The sequence below is a fragment of the Hyla sarda genome, chromosome 9 (genome assembly GCF_029499605.1).
Source record: "Hyla sarda isolate aHylSar1 chromosome 9, aHylSar1.hap1, whole genome shotgun sequence".
Classification (NCBI taxonomy): domain Eukaryota; kingdom Metazoa; phylum Chordata; class Amphibia; order Anura; family Hylidae; genus Hyla; species Hyla sarda.
Window position 1 is genome coordinate 31,983,820 of NC_079197.1, and position 27,203 is coordinate 32,011,022.

Consider the following 27,203-nt stretch of genomic DNA (forward strand, 5'->3'; position numbering starts at 1 on the left):
GAGTCCACCCCTCACATTATATACAGTATCTCCCATAAGTGAGTCCACCCCTCACATTATATATACAGTATCTCCCATAAGTGAGTCCACCCCTCACATTATATATACAGTATCTCCCATAAGTGAGTCCACCCCTCACATTATATATACAGTATATCCCATAAGTGAGTCCACCCCTCACATTATATACAGTATATCCCATAAGTGAGTCCACCAATCACATTATATATACAGTATCTCCCATAAGTGAGTCCACCCCTCACATTATATATACAGTATCTCCCATAAGTGAGTCCACCCCTCACATTATATATACAGTATCTCCCATAAGTGATTCCTACCCTCATATCATATATACAGTATATCCCATAAGTGAGTCCACCCCTCACATTATATATACAGTATCTCCCATAAGTGATTCCTACCCTCATATCATATATACAGTCTCACATAACTGTAAATATTTTAGTATATCTTGTTCATGTGACAACACTGAAGAAATGACCCTCTGCTACAATGGTAGTGAGTGCACAGCCTGTATAACAGTGTTTAAAGGGGTACTCCGGTGCTTACACATCTTATCCCCTTATACACACAATGACTAGACAGACTACTTAAAAGCCTTTAAAACAGGCCCAAACGGCCACTCCACAAACCAGGGGGGAGTCACTAAGACCCCTCCCAGGACACCTGCATCAATAATATGTATTGCACAATTCCTTATGGCCCACAATAACAATGTCTACAGTGTAATAATAGTACATTCCCCAAGTGAAGTTCCAATACAACCTGTATAGTGACAGTCCTAGTACTCAGCCTAGTGCAAAACACATCTGGAGAATGAGAGCCTGGGTGACTTCCTGTGGGTGACTTCCTCAGGGGTGTTTTAACTGTTTTTAAGTAGTCTGTCTTAGGGCTGGGCGGTATACCGGTTCATACCGAATACCGAAATTTTTGTGCTTCACGATATGAATTTTAACCCATACCGCAATACCGGTTTGGCCCCTCCCCCTCGGGAATGAATGAATTATCAGCCCAGCGCTGCGCTGTCCCCATCGGGGAACTAATCATATGTGACCTGCGAGCGGTGTTATGCCCCCCCCCCCCCCCAAATTAATTATCAGCCCAGTGCTACTACTCACATATGTCACCCGCAAGGTCCTCCTTGTCCCCTCCTGGTCCTCCTGTTTGTTGCGGCCGCCAGTGCTGACACTCTATAACAGTGGTCTTCAACCTCCAGATGTTGCAAAACTACAACTCCCAGCATGCCCGGACAGCCAACGCCTGTCCGGGCATGCTGGGAGTTGTAGTTTTGCAACATCTGGAGGTCCGCAGATTGCAAACCACTGCTCCATACTGTATCCCTATGCCCGGGCTGCAAAAGGTAAACAAAATAAACTTTAACTCACCTTCCCTGTCAGTCCGGACTTGCTTCCCAGGGAATGGAACGTCGGACAGCCGTCAGCCTATCACCGGCCGCAGCGATGTTCCGCCTCAGCCGGTGATAGGTTGAGCCCACTGTCATGTAAGAAGCCGGCTCAACCTATCACCGTCCGATGCGGAACATCGCTGCGGCCGGTGATAGGCTGACGGCTGCCAACGTTCACGTCCCCAGCTTAAGGCCGACGTCGGAACATGCGTTAGTTTATTTTGTTTACCTTTTGCAGCCCGGGCATAGGGATACCGCACAGTATAGAGAGTGTCAGCGCCGGTGCTGGGGGACAGTGCGGCGCTGGGCTAATAATTTATTTTGGGGGAGGGAATACCGTTATATACCGTGAAACCACCATAAGTTACAAAAATACCGCGATACACATATTTGGCCATACCGCCCAGCCCTAGTCTGTCTGTTAGGTCATTGCGTGTATAATATATAATAAAGATTGTTATATGGTATTTGAAATCTATGGGTGTTTGCTTTCTCTGGTGTATTTCCTTTTCTCTTTTGTTGGTATACGTAATTTAATACACTTGGTAGCACCCTAATGTTTAATGTTTATTATCGGGCTGAGCCTACTTATTAGTATGTAGACAACATTAAACACTGTTATACAGGCTGTCCATTCACTACTTTACACTGTAGCAGAGGGTCATTTCTTCAGTATAATGTGAGGGGTGGACTCGCCTATTGGAGATACTGTATATATAATAAGAGGGGTGGACTCACTTATGGGATATACTGTATATAATGTGAGGGGTGGACTCACTTATGGGATATACTGTATATAATGTGAGGGGTGGACTCACTTATGGGATATACTGTATATATAATAAGAGGGGTGGACTCACTTATGGGATATACTGTATATAATGTGAGGGGTGGACTCACTTATGGCAGATACTGTATATATAATGTGAGGGGTGGAGTCACTTATGGGAGATACTGTATATATAATGTGAGGGGTGGACTCATTTATGGGAGATACTGTATATATAATGTGAGGGGTGGACTCACTTATGGGATATACTGTATATATAATGTGAGGGGTAGACTCACTTATGGGATATACTGTATATATAATGTGAGGGGTGGACTCACTTATGGGAGATACTGTATATACAATGTGAGGGGTGGACTCACTTATGGGAGATACTGTATATATAATGTGAGGGGTGGAATCACTTATGGGAGATACTGTATATATAATGTGAGGGGTGGAGTCACTTATGGGATATACTGTATATATAATGTGAGGGGTGGAGTCACTTATGGGAGATACTGTATATATAATGTGAGGGGTGGACTCACTTATGGGAGATACTGTATATATAATGTGAGGGGTGGAGTCACTTATGGGAGATACTGTATATATAATGTGAGGGGTGGACTCACTTATGGGAGATACTGTATATATAATGTGAGGGGGGGACTCACTTATGGGAGATACTGTATATATAATGTGAGGGGGTGGAGTCACTTATGGGAGATACTGTATATATAATGTGAGGGGTGGACTCACTTATGGGAGATACTGTATATATAATGTGAGGGGTGGACTCACTTATGGGAGATACTGTATATATAATGTGAGGGGGGGACTCACTTATGGGAGATACTGTATATATAATGTGAGGGGGTGGACTCACTTATGGGATATACTGTGTATATAATGTGAGGGGTGGACTCACTTATGGGATATACTGTATATAATGTGAGGGGTGGACTCACTTATGGGAGATACTGTATATATAATGTGAGGGGTGGACTCACTTATGGGAGATACTGTATATATAATGTGAGGGGTGGACTCACTTATGGGATATACTGTATATATAATGTGAGGGGTGGACTCACTTATGGGATATACTGTATATAATGTGAGGGGTGGACTCACTTATGGGAGATACTGTATATATAATGTGAGGGGTGGACTCACTTATGGGAGATACTGTATATATAATGTGAGGGGTGGAGTGACTTATGGGATATACTGTATATAATGTGAGGGGTGGACTCACTTATGGGAGATACTGTATATATAATGTGAGGGGTGGAGTCACTTATGCGAGATACTGTATATATAATGTGAGGGGGGGACTCACTTATGGGAGATACTGTATATAATGTGAGGGGTGGACTCACTTATGGGAGATACTGTATATAATGTGAGGGGTGGAGTGACTTATGGGATATACTGTATATATAATGTGAGGGGTGGACTCACTTATGGGAGATACTGTATATATAATGTGAGGGGTGGACTCACTTATGGGATATACTGTATATATAATGTGAGGGGTGGACTCATGGGACTTATGGGAGATACTGTATATATAATGTCAGGGGTGGAGTCACTTATGGGATATACTGTATATATAATGTGAGGGGTGGACTCACTTATGGGCTATACTATATATATAATGTAAGGGGTGGACTCACTTATGGAAGATACTGTATATATAATGTGAGGGGTGGACTCACTTATGGGAGATACTGTATATAATGTGAGGGGTGGACTCACTTATGGGAGATGCTGTATATAATGTGAGGGGTGGACTCTCTTATGGGAGATACTGTATATAATGTGAGGGGTGGACTCATGGGACTTATGGGAGATACTGTATATAATGTGAGGGGTGGACTCTCTTATGGGAGATACTGTATATAATGTGAGGGGTGGACTGATGGGACTTATGGGAGATACTGTATATAATGTGAGGGGTGGACTCACTTATGGGAGATACTGTATATATAATGTGAGGGGTGGACTCACTTATGGGAGATACTGTATATATAATGTCAGGGGTGGACTCACTTATGGGAGATACTGTATATATAATGTGAGGGGTGGAGTGACTTATGGGAGATACTATATATATATAATGTGAGGGGTGGACTCACTTATGGGAGATACTGTATATATAATGTGAGGGGTGGAGTCACTTATGGGATATACTGTATATATAATGTGAGGGGTGGAGTGACTTATGGGAGATACTATATATATATATAATGTGAGGGGTGGACTCTCTTATGGGAGATACTATATATATAATGTGAGGGGTGGACTCATGGGACTTATGGGAGATACTGTATATATAATGTGAGGGGTGGACTCATGGGACTTATGGGAGATACTGTATATAATGTGAGGGGTGGACTCACTTATGGGAGATACTGTATATAATGTGAGGGGTGGACTCACTTATGGGAGATACTGTATATAATGTGAGGGGTGGACTCATGGGACTTATGGGAGATACTGTATATAATGTGAGGGGTGGACTCATGGGACTTATGGGAGATACTGTATATATAATGTGAGGGGTGGAGTCACTTATGGGAGATACTGTATATATAATGTGAGGGGTGGACTCACTTATGGGAGATACTGTATATATAATGTGAGGGGTGGACTCACTTATGGGAGATACTGTATATAATGTGAGGGGTGGAGTCACTTATGGGAGATACTGTATATAATGTGAGGGGTGGAGTCACTTATGGGAGATACTGTATATATAATGTGAGGGGTGGAGTCATGGGACTTATGGGAGATACTGTATATAATGTGAGGGGTGGACTCATGGGACTTATGGGAGATACTGTATATAATGTGAGGGGTGGACTCTCTTATGGGAGATACTGTATATAATGTGAGGGGTGGACTCACTTATGGGAGATACTGTATATATAATGTGAGGGGTGGACTCACTTATGGGAGATACTGTATATATAATGTCAGGGGTGGAGTCACTTATGGGATATACTGTATATATAATGTGAGGGGTGGACTCATGGGACTTATGGGAGATACTGTATATATAATGTGAGGGGTGGACTCATGGGACTTATGGGAGATACTGTATATAATGTGAGGGGTGGACTCACTTATGGGAGATACTGTATATAATGTGAGGGGTGGACTCACTTATGGGAGATACTGTATATAATGTGAGGGGTGGACTCACTTATGGGAGATACTGTATATAATGTGAGGGGTGGACTCACTTATGGGAGATGCTGTATATATAATGTGATGCTGTATATATAATGTGAGGGGTGGACTCATGGGACTTATGGGAGATACTGTATATATAATGTGAGGGGTGGACTCACTTATGGGAGATACTGTATATATAATGTGAGGGGTGGACTCACTTATGGGATATACTGTATATATAATGTGAGGGGTGGACTCACTTATGGGATATACTGTATATATAATGTGAGGGGTGGACTCACTTATGGGATATACTGTATATAATGTGAGGGGTGGACTCACTTATGGGATATACTGTATATAATGTGAGGGGTGGACTCACTTATGGGATATACTGTATATAATGTGAGGGGTGGACTCACTTATGGGAGATACTGTATATAATGTGAGGGGTGGAGTCACTTATGGGATATACTGTATATATAATGTGTGGGGTGGACTCACTTATGGGAGATACTGTATATATAATGTGAGGGGTGGAATCACTTATGGGAGATACTGTATATATAATGTGAGGGGTGGACTCACTTATGAGAGATACTATATATATAATGTGAGGGGTGGAATCACTTATGGGAGATACTGTATATAATGTGAGGGGTGGACTCACTTATGGGATATACTGTATATATAATGTGAGGGGTGGACTCACTTATGGGAGATACTGTATATATAATGTGAGGGGTGGACTCACTTATGGGATATACTGTATATATAATGTGAGGGGTGGACTCACTTATGGGATATACTGTATATATAATGTGAGGGGTGGACTCACTTATGGGATATACTGTATATATAATGTGTGGGGTGGACTCACTTATGGGAGATACTGTATATATAATGTGAGGGGTGGAATCACTTATGGGAGATACTGTATATATAATGTGAGGGGTGGAGTCACTTATGGGATATACTGTATATATAATGTGAGGGGTGGACTCACTCATGGGAGATACTGTATATATAATGTGAGGGGTGGACTCACTTATGGGATATACTGTATATAATGTGAGGGGTGGAGTCACTTATGGGATATACTGTATATATAATGTGAGGGGTGGACTCACTTATGGGAGATACTGTATATATAATGTGAGGGGTGGACTCACTTATGGGAGATACTGTATATAATGTGAGGGGTGGACTCACTTATGGGATATACTGTATATATAATGTGAGGGGTGGACTCACTTATGGGAGATACTGTATATATAATGTGAGGGGTGGAGTCACTTATGGGATATACTGTATATAATGTGAGGGGTGGACTCACTTATGGGATATACTGTATATATAATGTGAGGGGAGGACTCACTTATGGGATATACTGTATATATAATGTGAGGGGTGGACTCACTTATGGGATATACTGTATATATAATGTGAGGGGTGGACTCACTTATGGGATATACTGTATATAATGTGAGGGGTGGACTCACTTATGGGAGATACTGTATATATAATGTGAGGGGTGGACTCACTTATGGGATATACTGTATATATAATGTGAGGGGTGGAGTCACTTATGGGATATACTGTATATATAATGTGAGGGGTGGACTCACTTATGGGAGATACTGTATATATAATGTGAGGGGTGGACTCACTTATGGGATATACTGTATATATAATGTGAGGGGTGGAGTCACTTATAGGAGATACTGTATATATAATGTGAGGGGTGGACTCACTTATGGGAGATACTGTATATATAATGTGAGGGGTGGACTCACTTATGGGAGATACTGTATATAATGTGAGGCGTGGACTCACTTATGGGATATACTGTATATATAATGTGAGGGGTGGAGTCACTTATGGGAGATACTGTATATATAATGTGAGGGGTGGAGTCACTTATGGGAGATACTGTATATAATGTGAGGGGTGGAGTCACTTATGGGATATACTGTATATAATGTGAGGGGTGGAGTCACTTATGGGATATACTGTATATAATGTGAGGGGTGGACTCATGGGACTTATGGGAGATACTGTATAGCGCAGCAGTTTCCCAATAATAACTAATCATATTCAGATTCTCACAGATTAGGTTGTTTAGTGGAAGCTGCTCATCTTTCTGTCTGCACTGATCTTTATACATGAGACCCTGTCTTATACAAAGGTTTTGTGTATATACGTAATCCCATAAACAGACTAAACAACAGGTAACTAAAGGGTGAGTTGAGGTCTGTGGATAAGCACACTCAATGTAATCCTTATCAGTTCTAACCACGTGAGGCGTTTACTGGGGTGTTGTCTCCACCTAGTGGACAGTAGGTACAACTGCAGGATGACTTAAGGCCATGCTCATGTATACCTTCGCATTCTTTTTTATTATTACATTATTATATGTCACATGGCAGGACAGACACCAATTGCGCTTGCAGACTCTATTGACTGATTCTGGGGTGGGGGGTTTCTCAAATTTCTTACATTGTTCATCATTTTACTAGTGAAAAAGAAAGCATCGTGTGCAGATTGTTCACACAAAAAGGATGTAATCTATAGGGAGAGCAATGCTGCTTTGTACTCGTTTTGGGCAGATTTTCTGTTTTAGCCACTTTTGCCACTGTGTAAAAAAAAAAAAAAATAAATAAAGAAAGGGAGGGAGGGAGAGGCCGGTGTTGATTTTTTTATTTATGATTATTTTTTACTGGGCAGATTTTCTGTTTTAGCCACTGTGTAAAAAAAGAAAGGGGGGGGGGGGGGGAGGAGGGCCGGGTATTTATTTTTTATTTTTTATTTTATTTATTATTATTATTATTATTTATTATTATTATTTGTGACTTTTTTAAAAATCACTACATTTTTTTTCCACAGTCTCACACAATGGCTGTTGTATAGGTATATAGCAGTGTTTCCCAAACAGAGCGCCTCCAGCTGTTGCAAAACTACAACTCCCAGCATGCCCGGACAGCCAAAGGCTGTCCGGGCATGCTGGGAGTTGTAGTTTTGCAAAAGCTGGGGGCACCCTGGTTGGGAAACACTGCTATACAAAATAGAACACATAGAGGCATCTCATGGCCGTCCCGTGGCTTTATGTTACCTACATTTACATGACATCCTATGTACATATAACAGTACATTAAGGTCCATATTCTCTACCATGTCAGTTCCACATTCTTCTCTTTTTTTATGCAGACTCTCACTTGCTCGTTTTTAACCCGATTTTTCTGAAATGTTTCTCTCCTAGATGCCACATCACAGCCCCTTCACATCTCCTTTCTCCCCGCTGTAAAACCCCAGGCAATGATGAATATTTTATCAGTCTTAAAGCTCCGCAGTTGTTACTTTTTGCAGTCTGTTATAGCAGATTTCGGTCTTTGATTCCACACTTCCTGCTGCTGTTTCAGTACGGTCTGCACGTACATACAGTATGGTGCCTAGAGAAAATACCGTATATGTCACTTGTTGTATATAGTGACAGATAGATTTGACAGGTGTGACCCATCTATGCCACATTTTACAAAATACTCACATAATAATAAAATAAAATAAAAACACACAAACATATTTATCTGTTTTTTTTTTTTGTATCTAGATCAACACCTCATAAAATATTAAACATGGCATGAATTATTGCTGCTGTGGGAAAAACAGCCAGTCCCTGCCACCTGAACACACCAGTCCGGGCAGGTGTCCCATTATACCCCATACGGAGCTATAAGTATTACAGCAGGCGCAGGACTTGCTAAAGGGGTTAAAGAGGTTATCCAGGAAAAAACTTTTTTTTTTTTTTATATATATCAACAGGCTCCAGAAAGTTAAACAGATTTGTAAATTACTTCTTTTAAAAAATCTTAATCCTTTCAGTACTTATGAGCTTCTGAAGTTAAGGTTGTTCTTTTCTGTCTAAGTAATGACACGTGTCTCGGGAACCACCCAGTTTAGAAGAGGTTTGCTATGGGGATTTGCTTCTAAACTGGGCGTTTCCCGAGACAGGTGTCATCAGAGAGCACTTAGAAAAGAACAACCTTAACTTCAGAAGCTCATAAGTACAAAGTGATGACACGTGTCTCGGGAACCGCCCAGTTTAGAAGAGTTTTGCTATGGGGATTTGCTTCTAAACTGGGTGGTTCCCAAGACACGTGTCATCAGAGAGCACTTAGAAAAGAACAACCTTAACTTCAGAAGCTCATAAGTAGTGAAAGGATTAAGATTTTTTAATAGAAGTAATTTACAAATCTGTTTAACTTTCTGGAGCCAGTTGATATATAAAAGTTTTTTCCTGGATAACCCCTTTAATATAGTGACAAAACATGGCTGTTTCCTCCAGAAACATTGCCCCTCTTATCCATGTATCGCGATTTAAACCTGTGAACTGGGCTGACATCACAATACAAACCTGTGTACCCCAATGGCGCTGTTTTTGGGGAAAAGGACATATTTTATTCTCATCATGCAGCAGCCTTAAGGATGCGTTCACACGCTATTTGTTTATGCGGGGTTTCTGCTGCGTATTTGAAAGTGGGCGGGCTCTTCTCGGCTGTCCGTAGCAGATTTTCCACGGAGGAATTTATGCTGTGGAAAATGCGCCGCAAGCCCCATTGAAGTCAACAGGGACTGTGGCGGATTTTCCGCAGCGTAAATTCCGCCATAGAAAATTTGCTACAGACTGCCGAGAAGAGCCCGCCCACTTTCAAATACGCAGCGGAAAACCTGCATAAACAAATAGCGTGTGAACGCACCCTAAATGTCACTTGCACTGCCTAATACTTTTTATGGTTACGGTAGAGTACCTGGTGTTGCCCGGTCTTCGTCTTAAACCTTGCTGGAAAGGGGGGGAAAAATCGACGACGCCCTCGTCCTCACATCCCATCCTCATATCCTGTCTATATATCCTGTCTTCATATTTAATCTTCATATCCCATCCTCACATCTCATCCTCTTACCCTGTCCAAATTTCATCTAAAAATGTCCCATCATTTGGAAGTTATTCCAGAATATACTTTTCCCATAGACTTGCATGTGACTTAAGACAAGACCCCCCCCCCCCCCCCATCCTTGCAAATGGGGGTGGTTAGGATAATTTTAACTTTGTCATACACATTAGCAAAAAAAATTAGCAATTTTTTCAGCAAAACCTGCATGGAGTAAGAGTGGTGCAGTTGACCATAGCAACCAATTAGATGTTTTTTTTTTTGTTAAAATGGTTTCTGAAAAATAAAATCAGCAGTATGATTAGTTGCTAAGGGCAATTGCACTACTCTTCCTCTACACAGGTTTTGATAAATTGCCCCCCCCCCCCCCTACTTTCCTCTCTTGAAGCTTTTACGGCAGCCATATTGGTTGTGGTGCAACCTTCCTAGAAACAACTTTACAGAAAAATAACCTGCAACTTAAAAAAAAATAAGAATTCAGGGTAGTGAGAGAGGGCTCTTTAAATAATTTGGTTGCAAAGGTAAATTTACAATAAGGTTCATATTATTCAGGCAGATAATGGATTTAACACAATGGAGAATGAAAGTCTGATCTACACCAGGGAATATGGAGAGTTCTAGTGACACCTGGAAGTTTTGGGAAAGTTTGCAGTCAAGACAAAGATAAGGAAAAGGGATTAGGAGATGGTATCAGCCTGAGAAGGTTAGTTTTGACTCATTGAGTAACACAATAGGCATTCACTGCACTCCTTACCTATTTTATCTGGATAAAAGCCTTTATATAAACAGCCCTGGCCTTGGGCCTTTGACTCATGGACATTGACTGCAGAAAAGGTAATGAATACCTATGGTGACAGCCGTCCTGTATATACAACAGTACCATATCTGCTGTGATAGGAAATTTAGAGAGAATATTTGAGAGCATTAATGGCCAACCTTGTAGAGGGGAATCGGCTATTGTAGGTTTATGTAAACGCTGATGGGCAATCTGTATAGGTTCATTGGAGGCCTATGTGTTCTGTATAAGAGCAGCTGGTGGGTATAAGATTTTACATGATATAGTTGTAGATTTGTGCCCAAATGTATGAACATCGGCTGAACCCCTGAACCCCCCGGCCTTTTATTTTATATATATTAAGGTGTCCAGACGCTCCCCCGATGGCAGATGCTAGGGAAAAGAAGCTTATTCCCTTCTCCACACTGAAACACCTATATTCTTGGTCAACCCACGGAGAGAGGTCTGGAGGCATAGCTGTTGGCCGAACAAGAATTTTGTCAACAGCTACCTAAAGTATATGGCCTTTTTTGCTGCCATGGTAAGAAAAGACAAGCTTAAACAGATCTACCCTATTGGAGCTTTGTGGAGAGAGACTCTCTGAAGTAGACAATGACTCTGTTACTGTTTGCAATCAAAGCCCCTCTTCGCCCCCCAGGGCAAGGCTAGAGATAAACATGAGTCAGATAGAAGATACTGTTCACCAGAAGAACCTGCTTGGCCACACTCTGTCAACCATTAACAAGCCGGAGCCCTGTGATTATAGATAACCAAAATCATGGTCTTATCTTCTCTTTGGCTTTATCGAACTTCCAACAATAAACCTAAGAAATATCCTAATAATAATAATAATTTATTAAAGGGGCCTTGTGGCCTCTTCTGACCTGTCTATTTAAAGGGGTACTCCCACCCTAGACATCTTATCCCCTATCCAAAGGATAGGGGATAAGATGTCTGATCTCGGGGGTCCCGCCGCTGGGGACCCTCGCAGTATTGCATGCGGCACCGACCTGTTTTTGTCCGGAAGCGCTGGAGGGTCTGAGTCGCGACTGACCAGCGGCGGGACCCCCGAGATCAGACATCTTATCCCCTATCCTTTGGATAGGGGATAAGATGTCTAGGGTGGGAGTACCCCTTTAAGTAAATACTTGTATTCCTTATGAAATAACAAATTTTGAGCATCTTTTCTTATAGCTTTGTGTTGTATCATTTCTCTGTCGTTCCCTCAGAAAATGTATGAATAAATTGACAGCTGGTTGTTTACCGTTCCTCTCTATCAAAGGGGCACGTCCCTATTAGCAGCTAAATAACTACCACCCACAAGATACAACAGTGGAGGGCTGTAGGTTTGAGACCACCGATCCAGTCTATATGGCCAGTTATAACAACATATATGGAAATCTACTGTACATTAGAGGTTCTGGTGCAGATCCCCATGTACTAACCCAAGATTTCTACATTGGGAAACCTATGCGCTGCCATTTGGGGCAGTTACACTAACATTTCTTCTCTTAATGACTTGGCACTCTCCATGTTTTTCTAAGACTCATTATCCTGGGTGTTCTTTGTGCCCCCTGGAGAGTAAAAGCCAAGCGTTGACCCCAGTTATTTTTCTATTAGGAAAGGGTGACATAGGAATTTAGTAACTCGCCCACTGTACTGTATCCACATTTCTCCACCATTTACTGTATTCAAGGTCGGAAGGCAGGAAGCCGAGTGCCAGAAGTGTCGCTGAGATTTACGGTGGAGACATATTGTGCTTTGAAATGCAGACACCTTGAACAAGTGTTAGGGGGTTTGTAGGTTGAATGCAGTCCTTGAGTTTGTCAATCTGGGACAGGTCGTAATATGCGGGGACAAGTACAGGAACTTCATTTAGGGAGCTTCAGCGTTAGCTCTCGATGTCTTTACCTAGTGGTATATACTACATAAGCAGATGTCCTATATACATATCCTGCTCCAGACAACTCTACTATTAGGTCCTATAATGATAAACCAATCACAGACTGTCCTGCTGCTGGAATCTCTAGACATAATCTGTAATCTGTACAGAGAAGCTGTGGAAAACGGTCTCCATAGCCTTGTAATAGAACCTGTCAGGGGAAGTCAGGGAGAGTAGCGCTCAGCCACATGCTTTCCATGGCTCTGTTTAGTGATCAGTTGGGGTCTAAACACCCAGATGCCGACTATTCAAAACATTGTGATTTTTTTTAAAGGGATATTAAAGTGGTACTCCACTGGAAACCTTTTTGTTTTTAAATAAATTGGTGCCAGAAAGTTATACAGATTTGTAAATCACTTAATCACTAATACTTATCAGCTGCTGTATGTTCCAGAGGAAACAGGTTCTTTTCTTTTTGAATTTCCTTTCTGTCTGACCACGGTTCTCTCTCTGCTGACACCTCTGTCCATGTCAGGAACTGTCCGGAGCAGGATAGGTTTGCTCCTGCTCTGGACAGTTCCTAAAATGGACAGAGGTGTCAGCAGAGAGCACTGTGGTGAGATAGAAAGGAAATTCAAAAAGAAAAGAACTTCCTCTGAAACATACATGATAAATTCCCCCCTGCCCCCCAAGACTATACATAGTTACATATGTGATTGGTTTATACACTATTACATTACACTCCTTTCTAAGACCCTGGGTGGAGTGAATACACTAGAGGGAATTCACTAATAATGTCTAATTCTTAAAGGGGTTATCCAGGAAAAAACTTTTTTATATATATATATATATATATATATATATATATATATCTCAACTGGCTCAAGTTAAACAGATTTGTAAATTACTTCTATTAAAAAATCTTAATCCTTTCATTACTTATGAGCTTCTGAAGTTAAGGTTGTTCTTTTCTGTCTAAGTGCTCTCTGATGACACCTGTCTCGGGAACCGCCCAGTTTAGAAGAGGTTTGCTATGGGGATTTGCTTCTAAACTGGGCGGTTCCCCAGACACATGTCATCCGAGAGCACTTAGATAGAAAAGAACAACCTTAACTTCAGAAGCTCATAAGGACTGAAAGGATTAAGATTTTTTAATAGAAGTAATTTACAAATCTGTTTAACTTTCTGGAGCCAGTTGATATATAGTTTTTTCCTGGATAACCCCTTTAAACTGTGTAAATTTAGACAGACGATCAACAAGTGAGCCAGATTTATTGTAGGGGCTCAGGCTGACTGATAAATCTGGTGCATCTACAGACTGTCTAGTCTAAGTTTAGAATATTATTTGGCCTACTTTAGGTGAAAATAGTGCACCAAAAATGTTATCTAGTGACATTTGTAGTATATGTTGTGGAACACACGCCCGGCTGTAGGTTATCCAGCGCCACCTTGTGTCCATCATGCGTACGTACTGCTTCTGCTTACATCGCTCGTTCCTCAGAACCTTGTAGCTAATTTCAGAATTAATTATTCTCTTATCAATCTTTATCATCTATGATTATTGCAATATTTTATGTTATGTCAATTTATGTGCATTATTTTATGTGAGTTATGCAAAGTTATTTATGTTTTTAACTTATTTTTATTTATTTTTCATTTTATAGCAATCCGAGAAGATGGGATGCCGGGTGGAAGAAACAAGAGCATTGGTCCTGTACAAGTAAGCAAAATCTTTGACATGCTTTTCCGTGCTTTCCAATAATATGAGTTGTGGGGGCTGACTCCTGGCACCTCTCCACCCACAGTGATTAGTATAGAGCAGTGTTTCCCAACTGGGGTGCCTCCAGCTGTTGCAAAACTACAACTCCCAGCATGCCCGGACAGCCTTTGGCTGTCCGGGCATGCTGGGAGTTGTAGTTTTGCAACAGCTGGAGGCACCCTGGTTGGGAAACGCCGGTATAGAGAAAGAACAGAGGCACTGACGGGAGTGTTTAGTGTTTATCCAGTCACAGCACCATCCTTACCATTGTGACCGTGCCTGGTACTGCAGCATAAACCATTTAAGTGGACATGATTGAGAACATATGAGCTGCAGTACCAGGCCCAGTCACACCCATATGTACGGCATTATGGCTGGATAAACAATAATGTGTATGTTCACATCTTATGGATTTACTTATGACAGATATGATGTCTGCCGGTGTAGCTTCCGCTAGATGTGCCAGCAGATCCACACAGGGATTAGTCCTAGTCAGTGAAGCTTATCCTGGGCCTTTCCTTCTACAATCCATACACATATACAAAAAAGAAAATGGAGTCATTTACAAAAAGTATATTTCTCATATATAAATCTTTATTAAATACTCAGATAAAACATAGGAAGGATTCCACCCAAGCGGAGACAATAGGTGTCACTCAGGCTGCCATAATAAATCTATGTAAAAAATCATGTAAATACAAATAAATTGCCGAGTATACTGCAAGGCCAAATCACAATATTAAAAAGCACATTACAAGTAGAATCCAACAGTACAAGGCATAAAACATGATATATTACTAGAGATGAGCAAACTTACAGTAAATTCGATTCGTCACGAACTTCTCGGCTCGGCAGTTGATGGCTTATCCTGCATAAATTAGTTCAGCTTTCAGGTGCTCCGGTGGGCTGGAAAAGGTGGATACAGTCCTTGGAGAATCTTTCCTAGGACTGTATCCACCTTTTCCAGTTTACCGGAGCACTTGAAAGCTGAACTAATTTATGCAGGATAAGTCATCAACTGCCGAGCCGAGAAGTTCATGACGAATCGAATTTACTGTAAGTTCGCTCATCTCTATACATTACCACAAAGTAACAGGACAGGTACCAGAGCGACACCAACCCAACGCTGGCGTTTCGGCAAATGAAAAGAATACACATGCTCTTCCTTCTCTTTGGTGCTTCTTGTCTGCAATGGTGAATCTAAAGTCCTTCCAATGCTTGTGAACAGGGTAGCAAACCCCTTATTCACTTGCATCAGAGGTGTATTGCGAGCGGATTTGATGTAGATTTAGTTACACAATGTGTATTCTAGTCCTTATCAGATCCATGATGTGTAACTCAGTACTCAAGCATGTGCCTTTGCCTCTTCACTCTGCTAAGTCTCATCCCCCAGCAGCTATATGTTATATTAGGCCATCACTAGGTGGACCCCCACCAATCATAAATGAATAGCGGCGTATAGGTCATTACATGCTCTTTATAGTATAGACTGCTCTGTTGAAAATAGTCATTGTTTGCTGCTGAGTCACTTCTAAAGGCATTTGTGGAATTTATCATTGCAATGTAAAATAAATCGCTGTGTAATTGTATTAGAGTTGACTCTACCTGACATCACAGGAAACACAATGCTCGTTACCTTAATTTAATTCTCTCTAATATTTCCCATCAGATTTCAGATGAAGAGATTGAAAGAATAATGTCTGGTCAAGAGTTTGAGGAGGAAGCCAACACTTCTTGGAGTAACAATGGAGACAGTGATCACAGCTCACCGGGCAATGGAGTATCTGAGAGCAACCAGCCTTCCCCTGTATCCACACCCTCTTCAAGGTAACATAGACTTCACAGGGGACATTTGGAGCATTGATGGCAGATAGGGTTAATGTTTCTTTTGATACTGACCTTGATGTCCATGTCCTTACAGTAGATCAATGGAGCTAAATGGATTCACTTCTCTACGGGACCAGTATTTGGGGACCCCCGGACCAACGCACTATCAGTATCTACCTCATCTTTTTAGCTACTCTGCTCATTCTGCTTTGATCCCATCGCAAACACGAAGCCTAGACCCTCAGTCACACACGCTTATTAACCAGCTTCTAGCGGCAGAAGATATGGAACCACTCAACACCCCAATGCTGATTGAAGATGGGTAAGTGGGCCAAATGTAGACATCTATGATGGCAGCTATCACTGTTTATGGTAATACATAATCTAGTGTTTCCCAACCAGGATGCCTCCAGCTGTTGCAAAACTACAGCTCCCACCATGCCTGCTGAGAGTTGTAGTTTTGCAACAGCTGGAGGCACTCTGGTTGAAAAACACTGACATAATCAGTTCCTCAACTAGTCTCCTAGTATGTCTGTTTTAGTACAGTAAAAACTTGTGTTCTCTATAAAAGAACAATGACGGAACATCTTTTCTTGGATCTCTATGTTCTACCACTCCAATAATTAAAGCAGTCTTCCAAGATTTTCTAAAATTTGTCTACCGAAACCTGCATAAAATAAAAAGTACATTTTTTTAATGTAATCCCACCACCACTGGCCCACTGCAATGATGTTATATACATTGATCACATGACATAGACATTTTAAATTAAATAGCAGGGTAGAAGGAAATTACTGAAGAAATTCTATCCACCCACCCACCGTTTCTCCCCTTTATAATAGGACTAAACGTTGAACCCCCTTTATGTGTTTGTCACTACACAGCTGTGCTTCTGAGTGACCCGGCTGGGTTGGGTGGCCTGAGAGCACCTCTTTACATAGACAAACTCATAAGGGGATGCAGCGTTGTGTCCTCGCATGTAGTGGAACTCCCACCAATCAGAAAGTAATAGCATATCCTAGTGATATAACACAAATAAAAGAAAAAGGACATGGACGCACAGGAACATCTTGTGCATTGATCTATTGTTTCTCGCCACATTTGCAAACATCAGGCAGTTAGTATATATTTTGATCAAACTCTTTAAAGTGGTATTCCCATGGAAATTTTTTTTTTTTTTTTTTTTTTTTAATCAACTGGTGCCAGAAAGTTAAACAGATTTGTAAATCACTTCTATTAAAAAATCTTAATCCTTCCAGTACTTTTTAGGGGCTGTATACTAAAGAGAAATCCAAAAAAGAAGTGCATTTTCTCTGATGTCATGACCACAGTGCTCTCTGCTGACCTCTGCTGTTCATTTTAGGAACTGTCCAGAGCAGTATATGTTTGCTATGGGGATTTTCTCCAGCTCTGGACAGTTCCTAAAATGGACACCAGAGGTCAGCAGAGGTGGTCATGACGTCAGAGGAAATTCATTTCTTTTTTGGATTTCTCTTTAGTATACAGCCCCTAAAAAGTACTGGAAGGATTAAGATTTTTTAATAGAAGTGATTTACAAATCTGTTAAACTTTCTGGCGCCAGTTGATTTTAAAACAAAAAGGTTTTCACGGGAGTACCCCTTTATGCCCACTTGCTATTTCATGGCCACCTGATTTAAGTGGGTCCCTAACTTAAAATGTTGTGGGGCCCACCACCGCAACACCCATGAACATACAAGGAATGATTCAGTGGCTTGGTGGCCTCATTACTGCCAGACCTTGCCCCCAACTCTGGGCCACGCCACCCAACAGAGACAGTGCCACAGCGACAGTGGGCGCCATACATCACCAAACCAGTTCATATGAGCCCTTCACCTCACCATGTGCTTCCAGACCGGGAAACGCTAGGTATTAACCCATCTGCAGTCTCCTGCCAATTAACAATGGCTGGGTGGAGAGCTGGGACCAAGGCAAAACAATAAAAAAAAATGAGGGGGACAGAATACAACTGTAAAACAAATTTAGAAAACAAAAAGACTTGGTCACTCATCCCCATGTTGTACACTGCTCTTTTGTGTCTGAGCACAGTTACAAAAACTAACATTAGGTAGTTAGGACACATTTTGTTCATACTGTATAAGCCCACCTGCTACTAACTAGAGATGTTCCATCTCTTTATTGGATGGGAATATCAACAAAAAAAGCTAAAAACATTCTGTCAGCCAACATCTGCCACTAGTGCAGAGTTTCCCAACCAGTGTGCCTCCAGCTGTTGCAAAACTAGAACTTCCAGCATGCCCGGACAGCCTTTGGCTCCCTGGTTGGGAAATTTTGCACTAGAGGGATCACAGGCACTTACAGTCTATTGTGTTTTTATTGAGTTCAATGTACAACAATATACATTAAGCCACTACACTGCCTCCAGTGGTGGCTGCAGCAGATAATAGGGCCCCCACTCTACTCACAGTGTTCCTCAATCAGTGGCACTCCAGCTGTTGCGAAACTGTCAGCGCATAATGGAAGTTGTAGTTTTGCAAAAGCTGTAAAGCTACATATTGGGGAACTCTTGTCTAGTGTAATCACAGCTGCCAGTTCTCAGTTTTACCACCAAATTATATAATCTGAAATGAGATTTGGAGGCTGAGCCTTGACTGTCAATTTAACAGCGATGGGAGGGGGGCGAGGGGCTGAACCAGCACTTCAGGGGCTTGAACAACTAATGAACAACTCCTGCCCAACACACATCACCTTGACATTGTTAGCCTTGTACATTGTAATTCATTAATGATAATTCACATTATTCCTTATTCTTTTCTATTAAATTGCAGGTAGAAGTATAGAAATTCTGTAAAGTTCTAGTATTGGAGCACACTCATTAGCATAGCGATTCAAAGAGATTCCACAATGCACTCTTCCCTTCCTGGAAAAAAGAAATGATTTAAATTTATAATAGAATCTCAATAGGCAAGAAAAGTAGAAATACATTTTATTACAGAAAAACAAGGAAAAAATTAAAACAGACTATACAATGTGCCGCAAAGGCCATTTTGTGCCAGAAATGGTCCTGAATCATCCATATTTAATGAAAGGAATGTATAATGCCCCTATTTACCTTTTGAATCTACATAGTAATCTAAGGAAATGAAGTCTGTTGAAACACCCGGAGTACCAGACACCTTACAGTTTGGACCCTAAAAGCTTAGAGGGCCACAATAGGATATAAGCAAATCCTGTCTTCCTGCAGATGAAAGTGCTGGGGACCAGTCTTAGAAATTGCCTTCCCCCTCTTTCACCCAGTTCTTAACCCTCCAAGGAGATATCCAGTGCATAGGAGTGGTGACCCATACATACATGCTTTGAGCACCTCTACATTTTTGCTAGATAATGGAGCCACAAACTTCAGCCACCTTAATGCCACTCACCTTCTGCTGTGTCCCTTTGGGCTAGGAAATGTACCGTACTTAAAGAAAAACTGTCTTCAAACTCGACACACAACCATTGTGGCATCAAGCCAAAAAAGCATGCCATCTCTTCACACCAATGCTCATCCATTGTCATTGTTCGCAGATATAAAATCATTTAGGAACTATGTAACATTATTACTTCACTTTGTTCATTCTGTATAAGGCTGGGTTCACACTATGTTTTCTCCCATACGGGAGCGCATACGGCAGGGGGGAGCTAAAACCTCGCGCTCCCGTATGCCTTTCTATGCGCTCCCGTATGTCATTCATTTCAATGAGCCGGCCGGAGTGAAACGTTCGGTCCGGTCGGCTCATTTTTGCGCTGTATGCGCTTTTACAACCGGACCTCAAACTGTGGTTGACCACAGTTTTAGGTCCGGTTGTAAAAGCGCATACGGCGCAAAAATGAGCCGACCGGACCGAACGTTTCACTCCGGCCGGCTCATTGAAATGAATGACATACGGGAGCGCATACGAAGGCATACGGGAGCGCGAGGTTTTAGCTCCCCCTGCCGTATGCGCTCCCGTATGGGAGAAAACGTAGTGTGAACCCACCCTTACACAGTTTACAGAATGGCACCATTATATATAATACCTTATAATCACTTATAATACCATTGATCAATATTGGGTGGCACCATTATTTATGCACAATATAGCAGTGTTATTGAGGCTTAATTAGATATTATTACTCTCCAAAGTCTGTCTTACAAAAATAGCACAGTGCCCCAATGTTTTACCAGAAGCCATCACACTTTTATCCAGAATTGGTTATGAGAATAGCATAGGAAAAAGTCAAGGTGGTTTTCCTGGCTTTTGATATTGATGACCAATCTTTAGAATCTTCCAGCTATTAAATGTACAGAGCTGGCAACTGTAAACAGCAAGTCATCTACAGGGGGGCCAAGATCCCACGTTGGGGTGCGTTCACACTGAGGAATTCAAGAGGAATTTACTCAATTAATTCCACTTGACTTTATTAATAAATTGGAGCAGAAAAAGTTTGGACCCTTACAGTTTGGACCCTAAAAGCTTAGAGGGCCACAATAGGATATAAGCAAATCCTGTCTTCCTGCAGATGAAAGTGCTGGGGACCAGTCTTAGAAATTGCCTTCCCCCTCTTTCACCCAGTTCTTAACCCTCCAAGGAGATATCCAGTGCATAGGAGTGGTGACCCATACATACATGCTTTGAGCACCTCTACATTTTTGCTAGATAATGGAGCCACAAACTTCAGCCACCTTAATGCCACTCACCTTCTGCTGTGTCCCTTTGGGCTAGGAAATGTACCGTACTTAAAGAAAAACTGTCTTCAAACTCGACACACAACCATTGTGGCATCAAGCCAAAAAAGCATGCCATCTCTTCACACCAATGCTCATCCATTGTCATTGTTCGCAGATATAAAATCATTTAGGAACTATGTAACATTATTACTTCACTTTGTTCATTCTGTATAAGGCTGGGTTCACACTATGTTTTCTCCCATACGGGAGCGCATACGGCAGGGGGGAGCTAAAACCTCGCGCTCCCGTATGCCTTTCTATGCGCTCCCGTATGTCATTCATTTCAATGAGCCGGCCGGAGTGAAACGTTCGGTCCGGTCGGCTCATTTTTGCGCTGTATGCGCTTTTACAACCGGACCTCAAACTGTGGTTGACCACAGTTTTAGGTCCGGTTGTAAAAGCGCATACGGCGCAAAAATGAGCCGACCGGACCGAACGTTTCACTCCGGCCGGCTCATTGAAATGAATGACATACGGGAGCGCATACGAAGGCATACGGGAGCGCGAGGTTTTAGCTCCCCCTGCCGTATGCGCTCCCGTATGGGAGAAAACGTAGTGTGAACCCACCCTTACACAGTTTACAGAATGGCACCATTATATATAATACCTTATAATCACTTATAATACCATTGATCAATATTGGGTGGCACCATTATTTATGCACAATATAGCAGTGTTATTGAGGCTTAATTAGATATTATTACTCTCCAAAGTCTGTCTTACAAAAATAGCACAGTGCCCCAATGTTTTACCAGAAGCCATCACACTTTTATCCAGAATTGGTTATGAGAATAGCATAGGAAAAAGTCAAGGTGGTTTTCCTGGCTTTTGATATTGATGACCAATCTTTAGAATCTTCCAGCTATTAAATGTACAGAGCTGGCAACTGTAAACAGCAAGTCATCTACAGGGGGGCCAAGATCCCACGTTGGGGTGCGTTCACACTGAGGAATTCAAGAGGAATTTACTCAATTAATTCCACTTGACTTTATTAATAAATTGGAGCAGAAAAAGTTTGGACCCTTACAGTTTGGACCCTAAAAGCTTAGAGGGCCACAATAGGATATAAGCAAATCCTGTCTTCCTGCAGATGAAAGTGCTGGGGACCAGTCTTAGAAATTGCCTTCCCCCTCTTTCACCCAGTTCTTAACCCTCCAAGGAGATATCCAGTGCATAGGAGTGGTGACCCATACATACATGCTTTGAGCACCTCTACATTTTTGCTAGATAATGGAGCCACAAACTTCAGCCACCTTAATGCCACTCACCTTCTGCTGTGTCCCTTTGGGCTAGGAAATGTACCGTACTTAAAGAAAAACTGTCTTCAAACTCGACACACAACCATTGTGGCATCAAGCCAAAAAAGCATGCCATCTCTTCACACCAATGCTCATCCATTGTCATTGTTCGCAGATATAAAATCATTTAGGAACTATGTAACATTATTACTTCACTTTGTTCATTCTGTATAAGGCTGGGTTCACACTATGTTTTCTCCCATACGGGAGCGCATACGGCAGGGGGGAGCTAAAACCTCGCGCTCCCGTATGCCTTTCTATGCGCTCCCGTATGTCATTCATTTCAATGAGCCGGCCGGAGTGAAACGTTCGGTCCGGTCGGCTCATTTTTGCGCTGTATGCGCTTTTACAACCGGACCTCAAACTGTGGTTGACCACAGTTTTAGGTCCGGTTGTAAAAGCGCATACGGCGCAAAAATGAGCCGACCGGACCGAACGTTTCACTCCGGCCGGCTCATTGAAATGAATGACATACGGGAGCGCATACGAAGGCATACGGGAGCGCGAGGTTTTAGCTCCCCCCTGCCGTATGCGCTCCCGTATGGGAGAAAACGTAGTGTGAACCCACCCTTACACAGTTTACAGAATGGCACCATTATATATAATACCTTATAATCACTTATAATACCATTGATCAATATTGGGTGGCACCATTATTTATGCACAATATAGCAGTGTTATTGAGGCTTAATTAGATATTATTACTCTCCAAAGTCTGTCTTACAAAAATAGCACAGTGCCCCAATGTTTTACCAGAAGCCATCACACTTTTATCCAGAATTGGTTATGAGAATAGCATAGGAAAAAGTCAAGGTGGTTTTCCTGGCTTTTGATATTGATGACCAATCTTTAGAATCTTCCAGCTATTAAATGTACAGAGCTGGCAACTGTAAACAGCAAGTCATCTACAGGGGGGCCAAGATCCCACGTTGGGGTGCGTTCACACTGAGGAATTCAAGAGGAATTTACTCAATTAATTCCACTTGACTTTATTAATAAATTGGAGCAGAAAAAGCATTTTCAATTGACTTTAATTAACTTTCTGTTGTCCTGTTCACACTCAGGAATTTCTACTAGCAGAATTCCAATGCTAAATTCTGTTCCGCCTAAAGATAGAACATGTTCATTCTTCAGGTGGAATCCTTGCGTAAAAGCCCATGGAAGTCAATGGGATTTTTTTTTTTACCTAATGAAATCCAATTTGTCCTGGGTCTTAGGTGGGGGTCTCAGCGTCCAGAGTAATGTGCAGTATTGCTGCCAGATGGGAAGTTGACAGTGCCACACATTTCTCTGGGCTTGTTCTCCTGATTGGTGGGGGTCTCAGCACCAAGACCTAGACATATCAAAACTTTTGACATGCTCCTGTGACATGTAAAAAGTTTTTCCAAGTGACAGTGCCCATTTGTTAGTGATTGGATAATACATCTTTATTCCTGGACTTGGTAGGATTACATTTCTATCTATGCAGCTACTTCTTTGTATTTGTGATTTTGTGAAAAAAATAAAAATCCATTGTTCTCCTAACGTTTCTTTCTCCACCTGCAGGTACAAGGTTACTCAGTCTGAGCTGTTTGCCTTGCTGTGTCGGCTCGCAGATGAGCTCCTCTTCCGTCAGATCACATGGGTGAAGAAGTTGCCCTTTTTCTGCGATCTTTCCATTAAAGATTACACGTGCCTGTTGAGCACTACGTGGCAGGAGTTGATCCTGCTGTCCTCACTCACTACATACAACAAACAGATATTCGGGGATCTAGCAGATGTCACCTCTAAATACTCTCCATCTGAAGATGAACTACATAGGTGAGCGCCCCTAACAATATCTATGCTGTAGCATATTAAATGGACAAATACAAATACTGTTGGCATTGGAAGTTATTCTTAAGGAAAAACATGTAGTACCCATTGAAAAGTTGAAGGTAACCTGACATAAGATTTTAGCAGATATAGAGCATGGCACTGAGTTATATATGGTAAAATCATCGTCCTTACTATGCCTGGGAGACATTCCTGCCAGCAGCAATGGTGAAGATATGAACTTTGGAAGGTGTCCTCCGGTGGTCGTAAGTAGTCCTCTGGGCGGGAGCTATCCTCTTGTAGTCCAGTCTACTCAGCTATCCTCTTGTAGTCCAGTCTACTCAGCTATCCTCTTGTAGTCCAGTTTACTTAGATATCCTCTTGTAGTCCAGTCTACTTAGCTATCCTCTTGTAGTCCAGTCTACTTAGCTATCCTCTTGTAGTCCAGTCTACTTAGCTATCCTCTTGTAGTCCAGTCTACTCAGCTATCCTCTTGTAGTCCAGTCTACTCAGCTATCCTCTTGTAGTCCAGTTTACTTAGCTATCCTCTTGTAGTCCAGTCTACTTAGCTATACTCTTGTAGTCCAGTCTACTTAGCTATCCTCTTGTAGTCCAGTCTACTTAGCTATCCTCTTGTAGTCCAGTCTACTCAGCTATCCTCTTGTAGTCCAGTCTACTCAGCTATCCTCTTGTAGTCCAGTCTACTTAGCTATCCTCTTGTAGTCCAGTCTACTTAGCTATCCTCTTGTAGTCCAGTCTACTCAGCTATCCTCTTGTAGTTCAGTTTACTTAGCTATCCTCCTGTAGTCCAGTCTACTCAGCTATCCTCTTGTAGTCCAGTCTACTCAGCTATCCTCTTGTAGTCCAGTCTACTTAGCTATCCTCTTGTAGTCCAGTCTACTCAGCTATCCTCTTGTAATCCAGTCTACTCAGCTATCCTCTTGTAGTCCAGTCTACTCAGCTATCCTCTTGTAGTCCAGTCTACTCCGCTATCCTCTTGTAGTCCAGTCTACTCAGCTATCCTCTTGTAGTCCAGTCTACTCAGCTATCCTCTTGTAGTCCAGTTTACTTAGCTATCCTCTTGTAGTCCAGTCTACTTAGCTATACTCTTGTAGTCCAGTCTAATTAGCTATCCTCTTGTAGTCCAGTCTACTTAGCTATCCTCTTGTAGTCCAGTCTACTCAGCTATCCTCTTGTAGTCCAGTCTACTCAGCTATCCTCTTGTAGTCCAGTCTACTCAGCTATCCTCTTGTAGTCCAGTCTACTTAGCTATCCTCTTGTAGTCCAGTCTACTCAGCTATCCTCTTGTAGTTCAGTTTACTTAGCTATCCTCTTGTAGTCCAGTCTACTCAGCTATCCTCTTGTAGTCCAGTCTACTCAGCTATCCTCTTGTAGTCCAGTCTACTTAGCTATCCTCTTGTAGTCCAGTCTACTCAGCTATCCTCTTGTAATCCAGTCTACTCAGCTATCCTCTTGTAGTCCAGTCTACTCAGCTATCCTCTTGTAGTCCAGTCTACTCAGCTATCCTCTTGTAGTCCAGTCTACTTAGCTATCCTCTTGTAGTCCAGTCTACTCAGCTATCCTCTTGTAATCCAGTCTACTCAGCTATCCTCTTGTAGTCCAGTCTACTCAGCTATCCTCTTGTAGTCCAGTCTACTCCGCTATCCTCTTGTAGTCCAGTCTACTCAGCTATCCTCTTGTAGTCCAGTCTACTCAGCTATCCTCTTGTAGTCCAGTCTACTCAGCTATCCTCTTGTAGTCCAGTCTACTCCGCTATCCTCTTGTAGTCCAGTCTACTCAGCTATCCTCTTGTAGTCCAGTCTACTCAGCTATCCTCTTGTAGTCCAGTCCATTCAGGCGTAAACCATGCCCCGCAGTTTGATTTATGCTGCAGAGCAGTGACACAGGCTGTCGATCACAATGGGGGGGCGCGATTGCTGTCCGACCAGACAGGACTTAAAGAGAATGGCTCCTGCCCGGGGACTACTCCACGGCTGGCAGGGGACACCCTTTAAAAAGTTCATATCTTCACCAATTGCTGACAGTAGTAATGTCTCCTGGGTGCGGTAAGGAAGGCAATTTTACCATACACAACGCATTGCCATGTGTTATATATGGTAAAATCTGATGCCAGGTTCTCTTTAAGCAAGTTTCTAACATGTGCTTTAATTCCACACTATGGTCAATATCTTTGCTAGCTGGCAGTGAGTGAAAACATTCTCACACAAGTTAATAGGCCATTAGGAATATCATAGCTTGTTATTGTAATGGACTGTGCCCTTTGTGAATAGGAAATGACAAGGAGAGTATTTTAGCATCTGAATGGGAAAATTACTGAATAGGTTTTTTTTTTCTAACATTCAGGAATAATTAACTTTTCACTATAATGTTACTGTCTGTAATTCATTTTGATCAATGCTGTACACCTTTATGGTGTGTTCACATGTACAGTATTCTGCGCAGATTTGATGTGCAGGATTTTCTGCTGCAGATTACAATGTAAACTAAATTATTAAACACAGCTTTAAATTAAATCAAATCTGCACAGTATACGAACGGTAGGGTCGCACGTAACGAATCCGCAGCGTATTTACACTGTGGATCTGCCGGTGACCCATCCCATAGTGTTCCTCCAGCTGTTGCCACCCCCTGCCCTGTCTTACCTCGCCCCCTGGCCTGCTTGCAGTGACAATCCGCCGCTCTGAGCACAGCAGCCGCGATGTCTGAGTACACTGCACATGCGCACGGCGATTCGCAGGCCCCTGTGTGGCTGCTCAGAGCGGCGGATTGCCGTTGCGAGCAGGCCAAG

The 27,203-nt window shown here is 42.1% G+C and overlaps 1 protein-coding gene and 1 long non-coding RNA gene across 5 annotated transcripts in view; one reads left to right on the top strand and one right to left on the bottom strand.

Annotated features, from left to right (window-relative positions):
- Positions 1-27,203, top strand: part of NR6A1 (nuclear receptor subfamily 6 group A member 1) — a 267,100-nt gene that overhangs the window by 223,333 nt on the left and 16,564 nt on the right. For all 4 annotated transcript variants that reach the window (XM_056540026.1, XM_056540030.1, XM_056540029.1 and 1 more), the window contains 4 exons: positions 14,652-14,707; positions 16,416-16,573; positions 16,668-16,895; positions 24,146-24,400. In XM_056540026.1, the coding sequence (XP_056396001.1) occupies positions 14,652-14,707; positions 16,416-16,573; positions 16,668-16,895; positions 24,146-24,400 (697 nt within the window). The remainder of the gene's footprint in view (positions 1-14,651; positions 14,708-16,415; positions 16,574-16,667; positions 16,896-24,145; positions 24,401-27,203) is intronic.
- Positions 19,032-27,203, bottom strand: part of LOC130291356 (uncharacterized) — a 40,139-nt gene continuing 31,967 nt past the window's right edge. The window contains exon 3 of the long non-coding RNA XR_008847906.1: positions 19,032-19,472. This is a non-coding gene — a long non-coding RNA (uncharacterized LOC130291356). The remainder of the gene's footprint in view (positions 19,473-27,203) is intronic.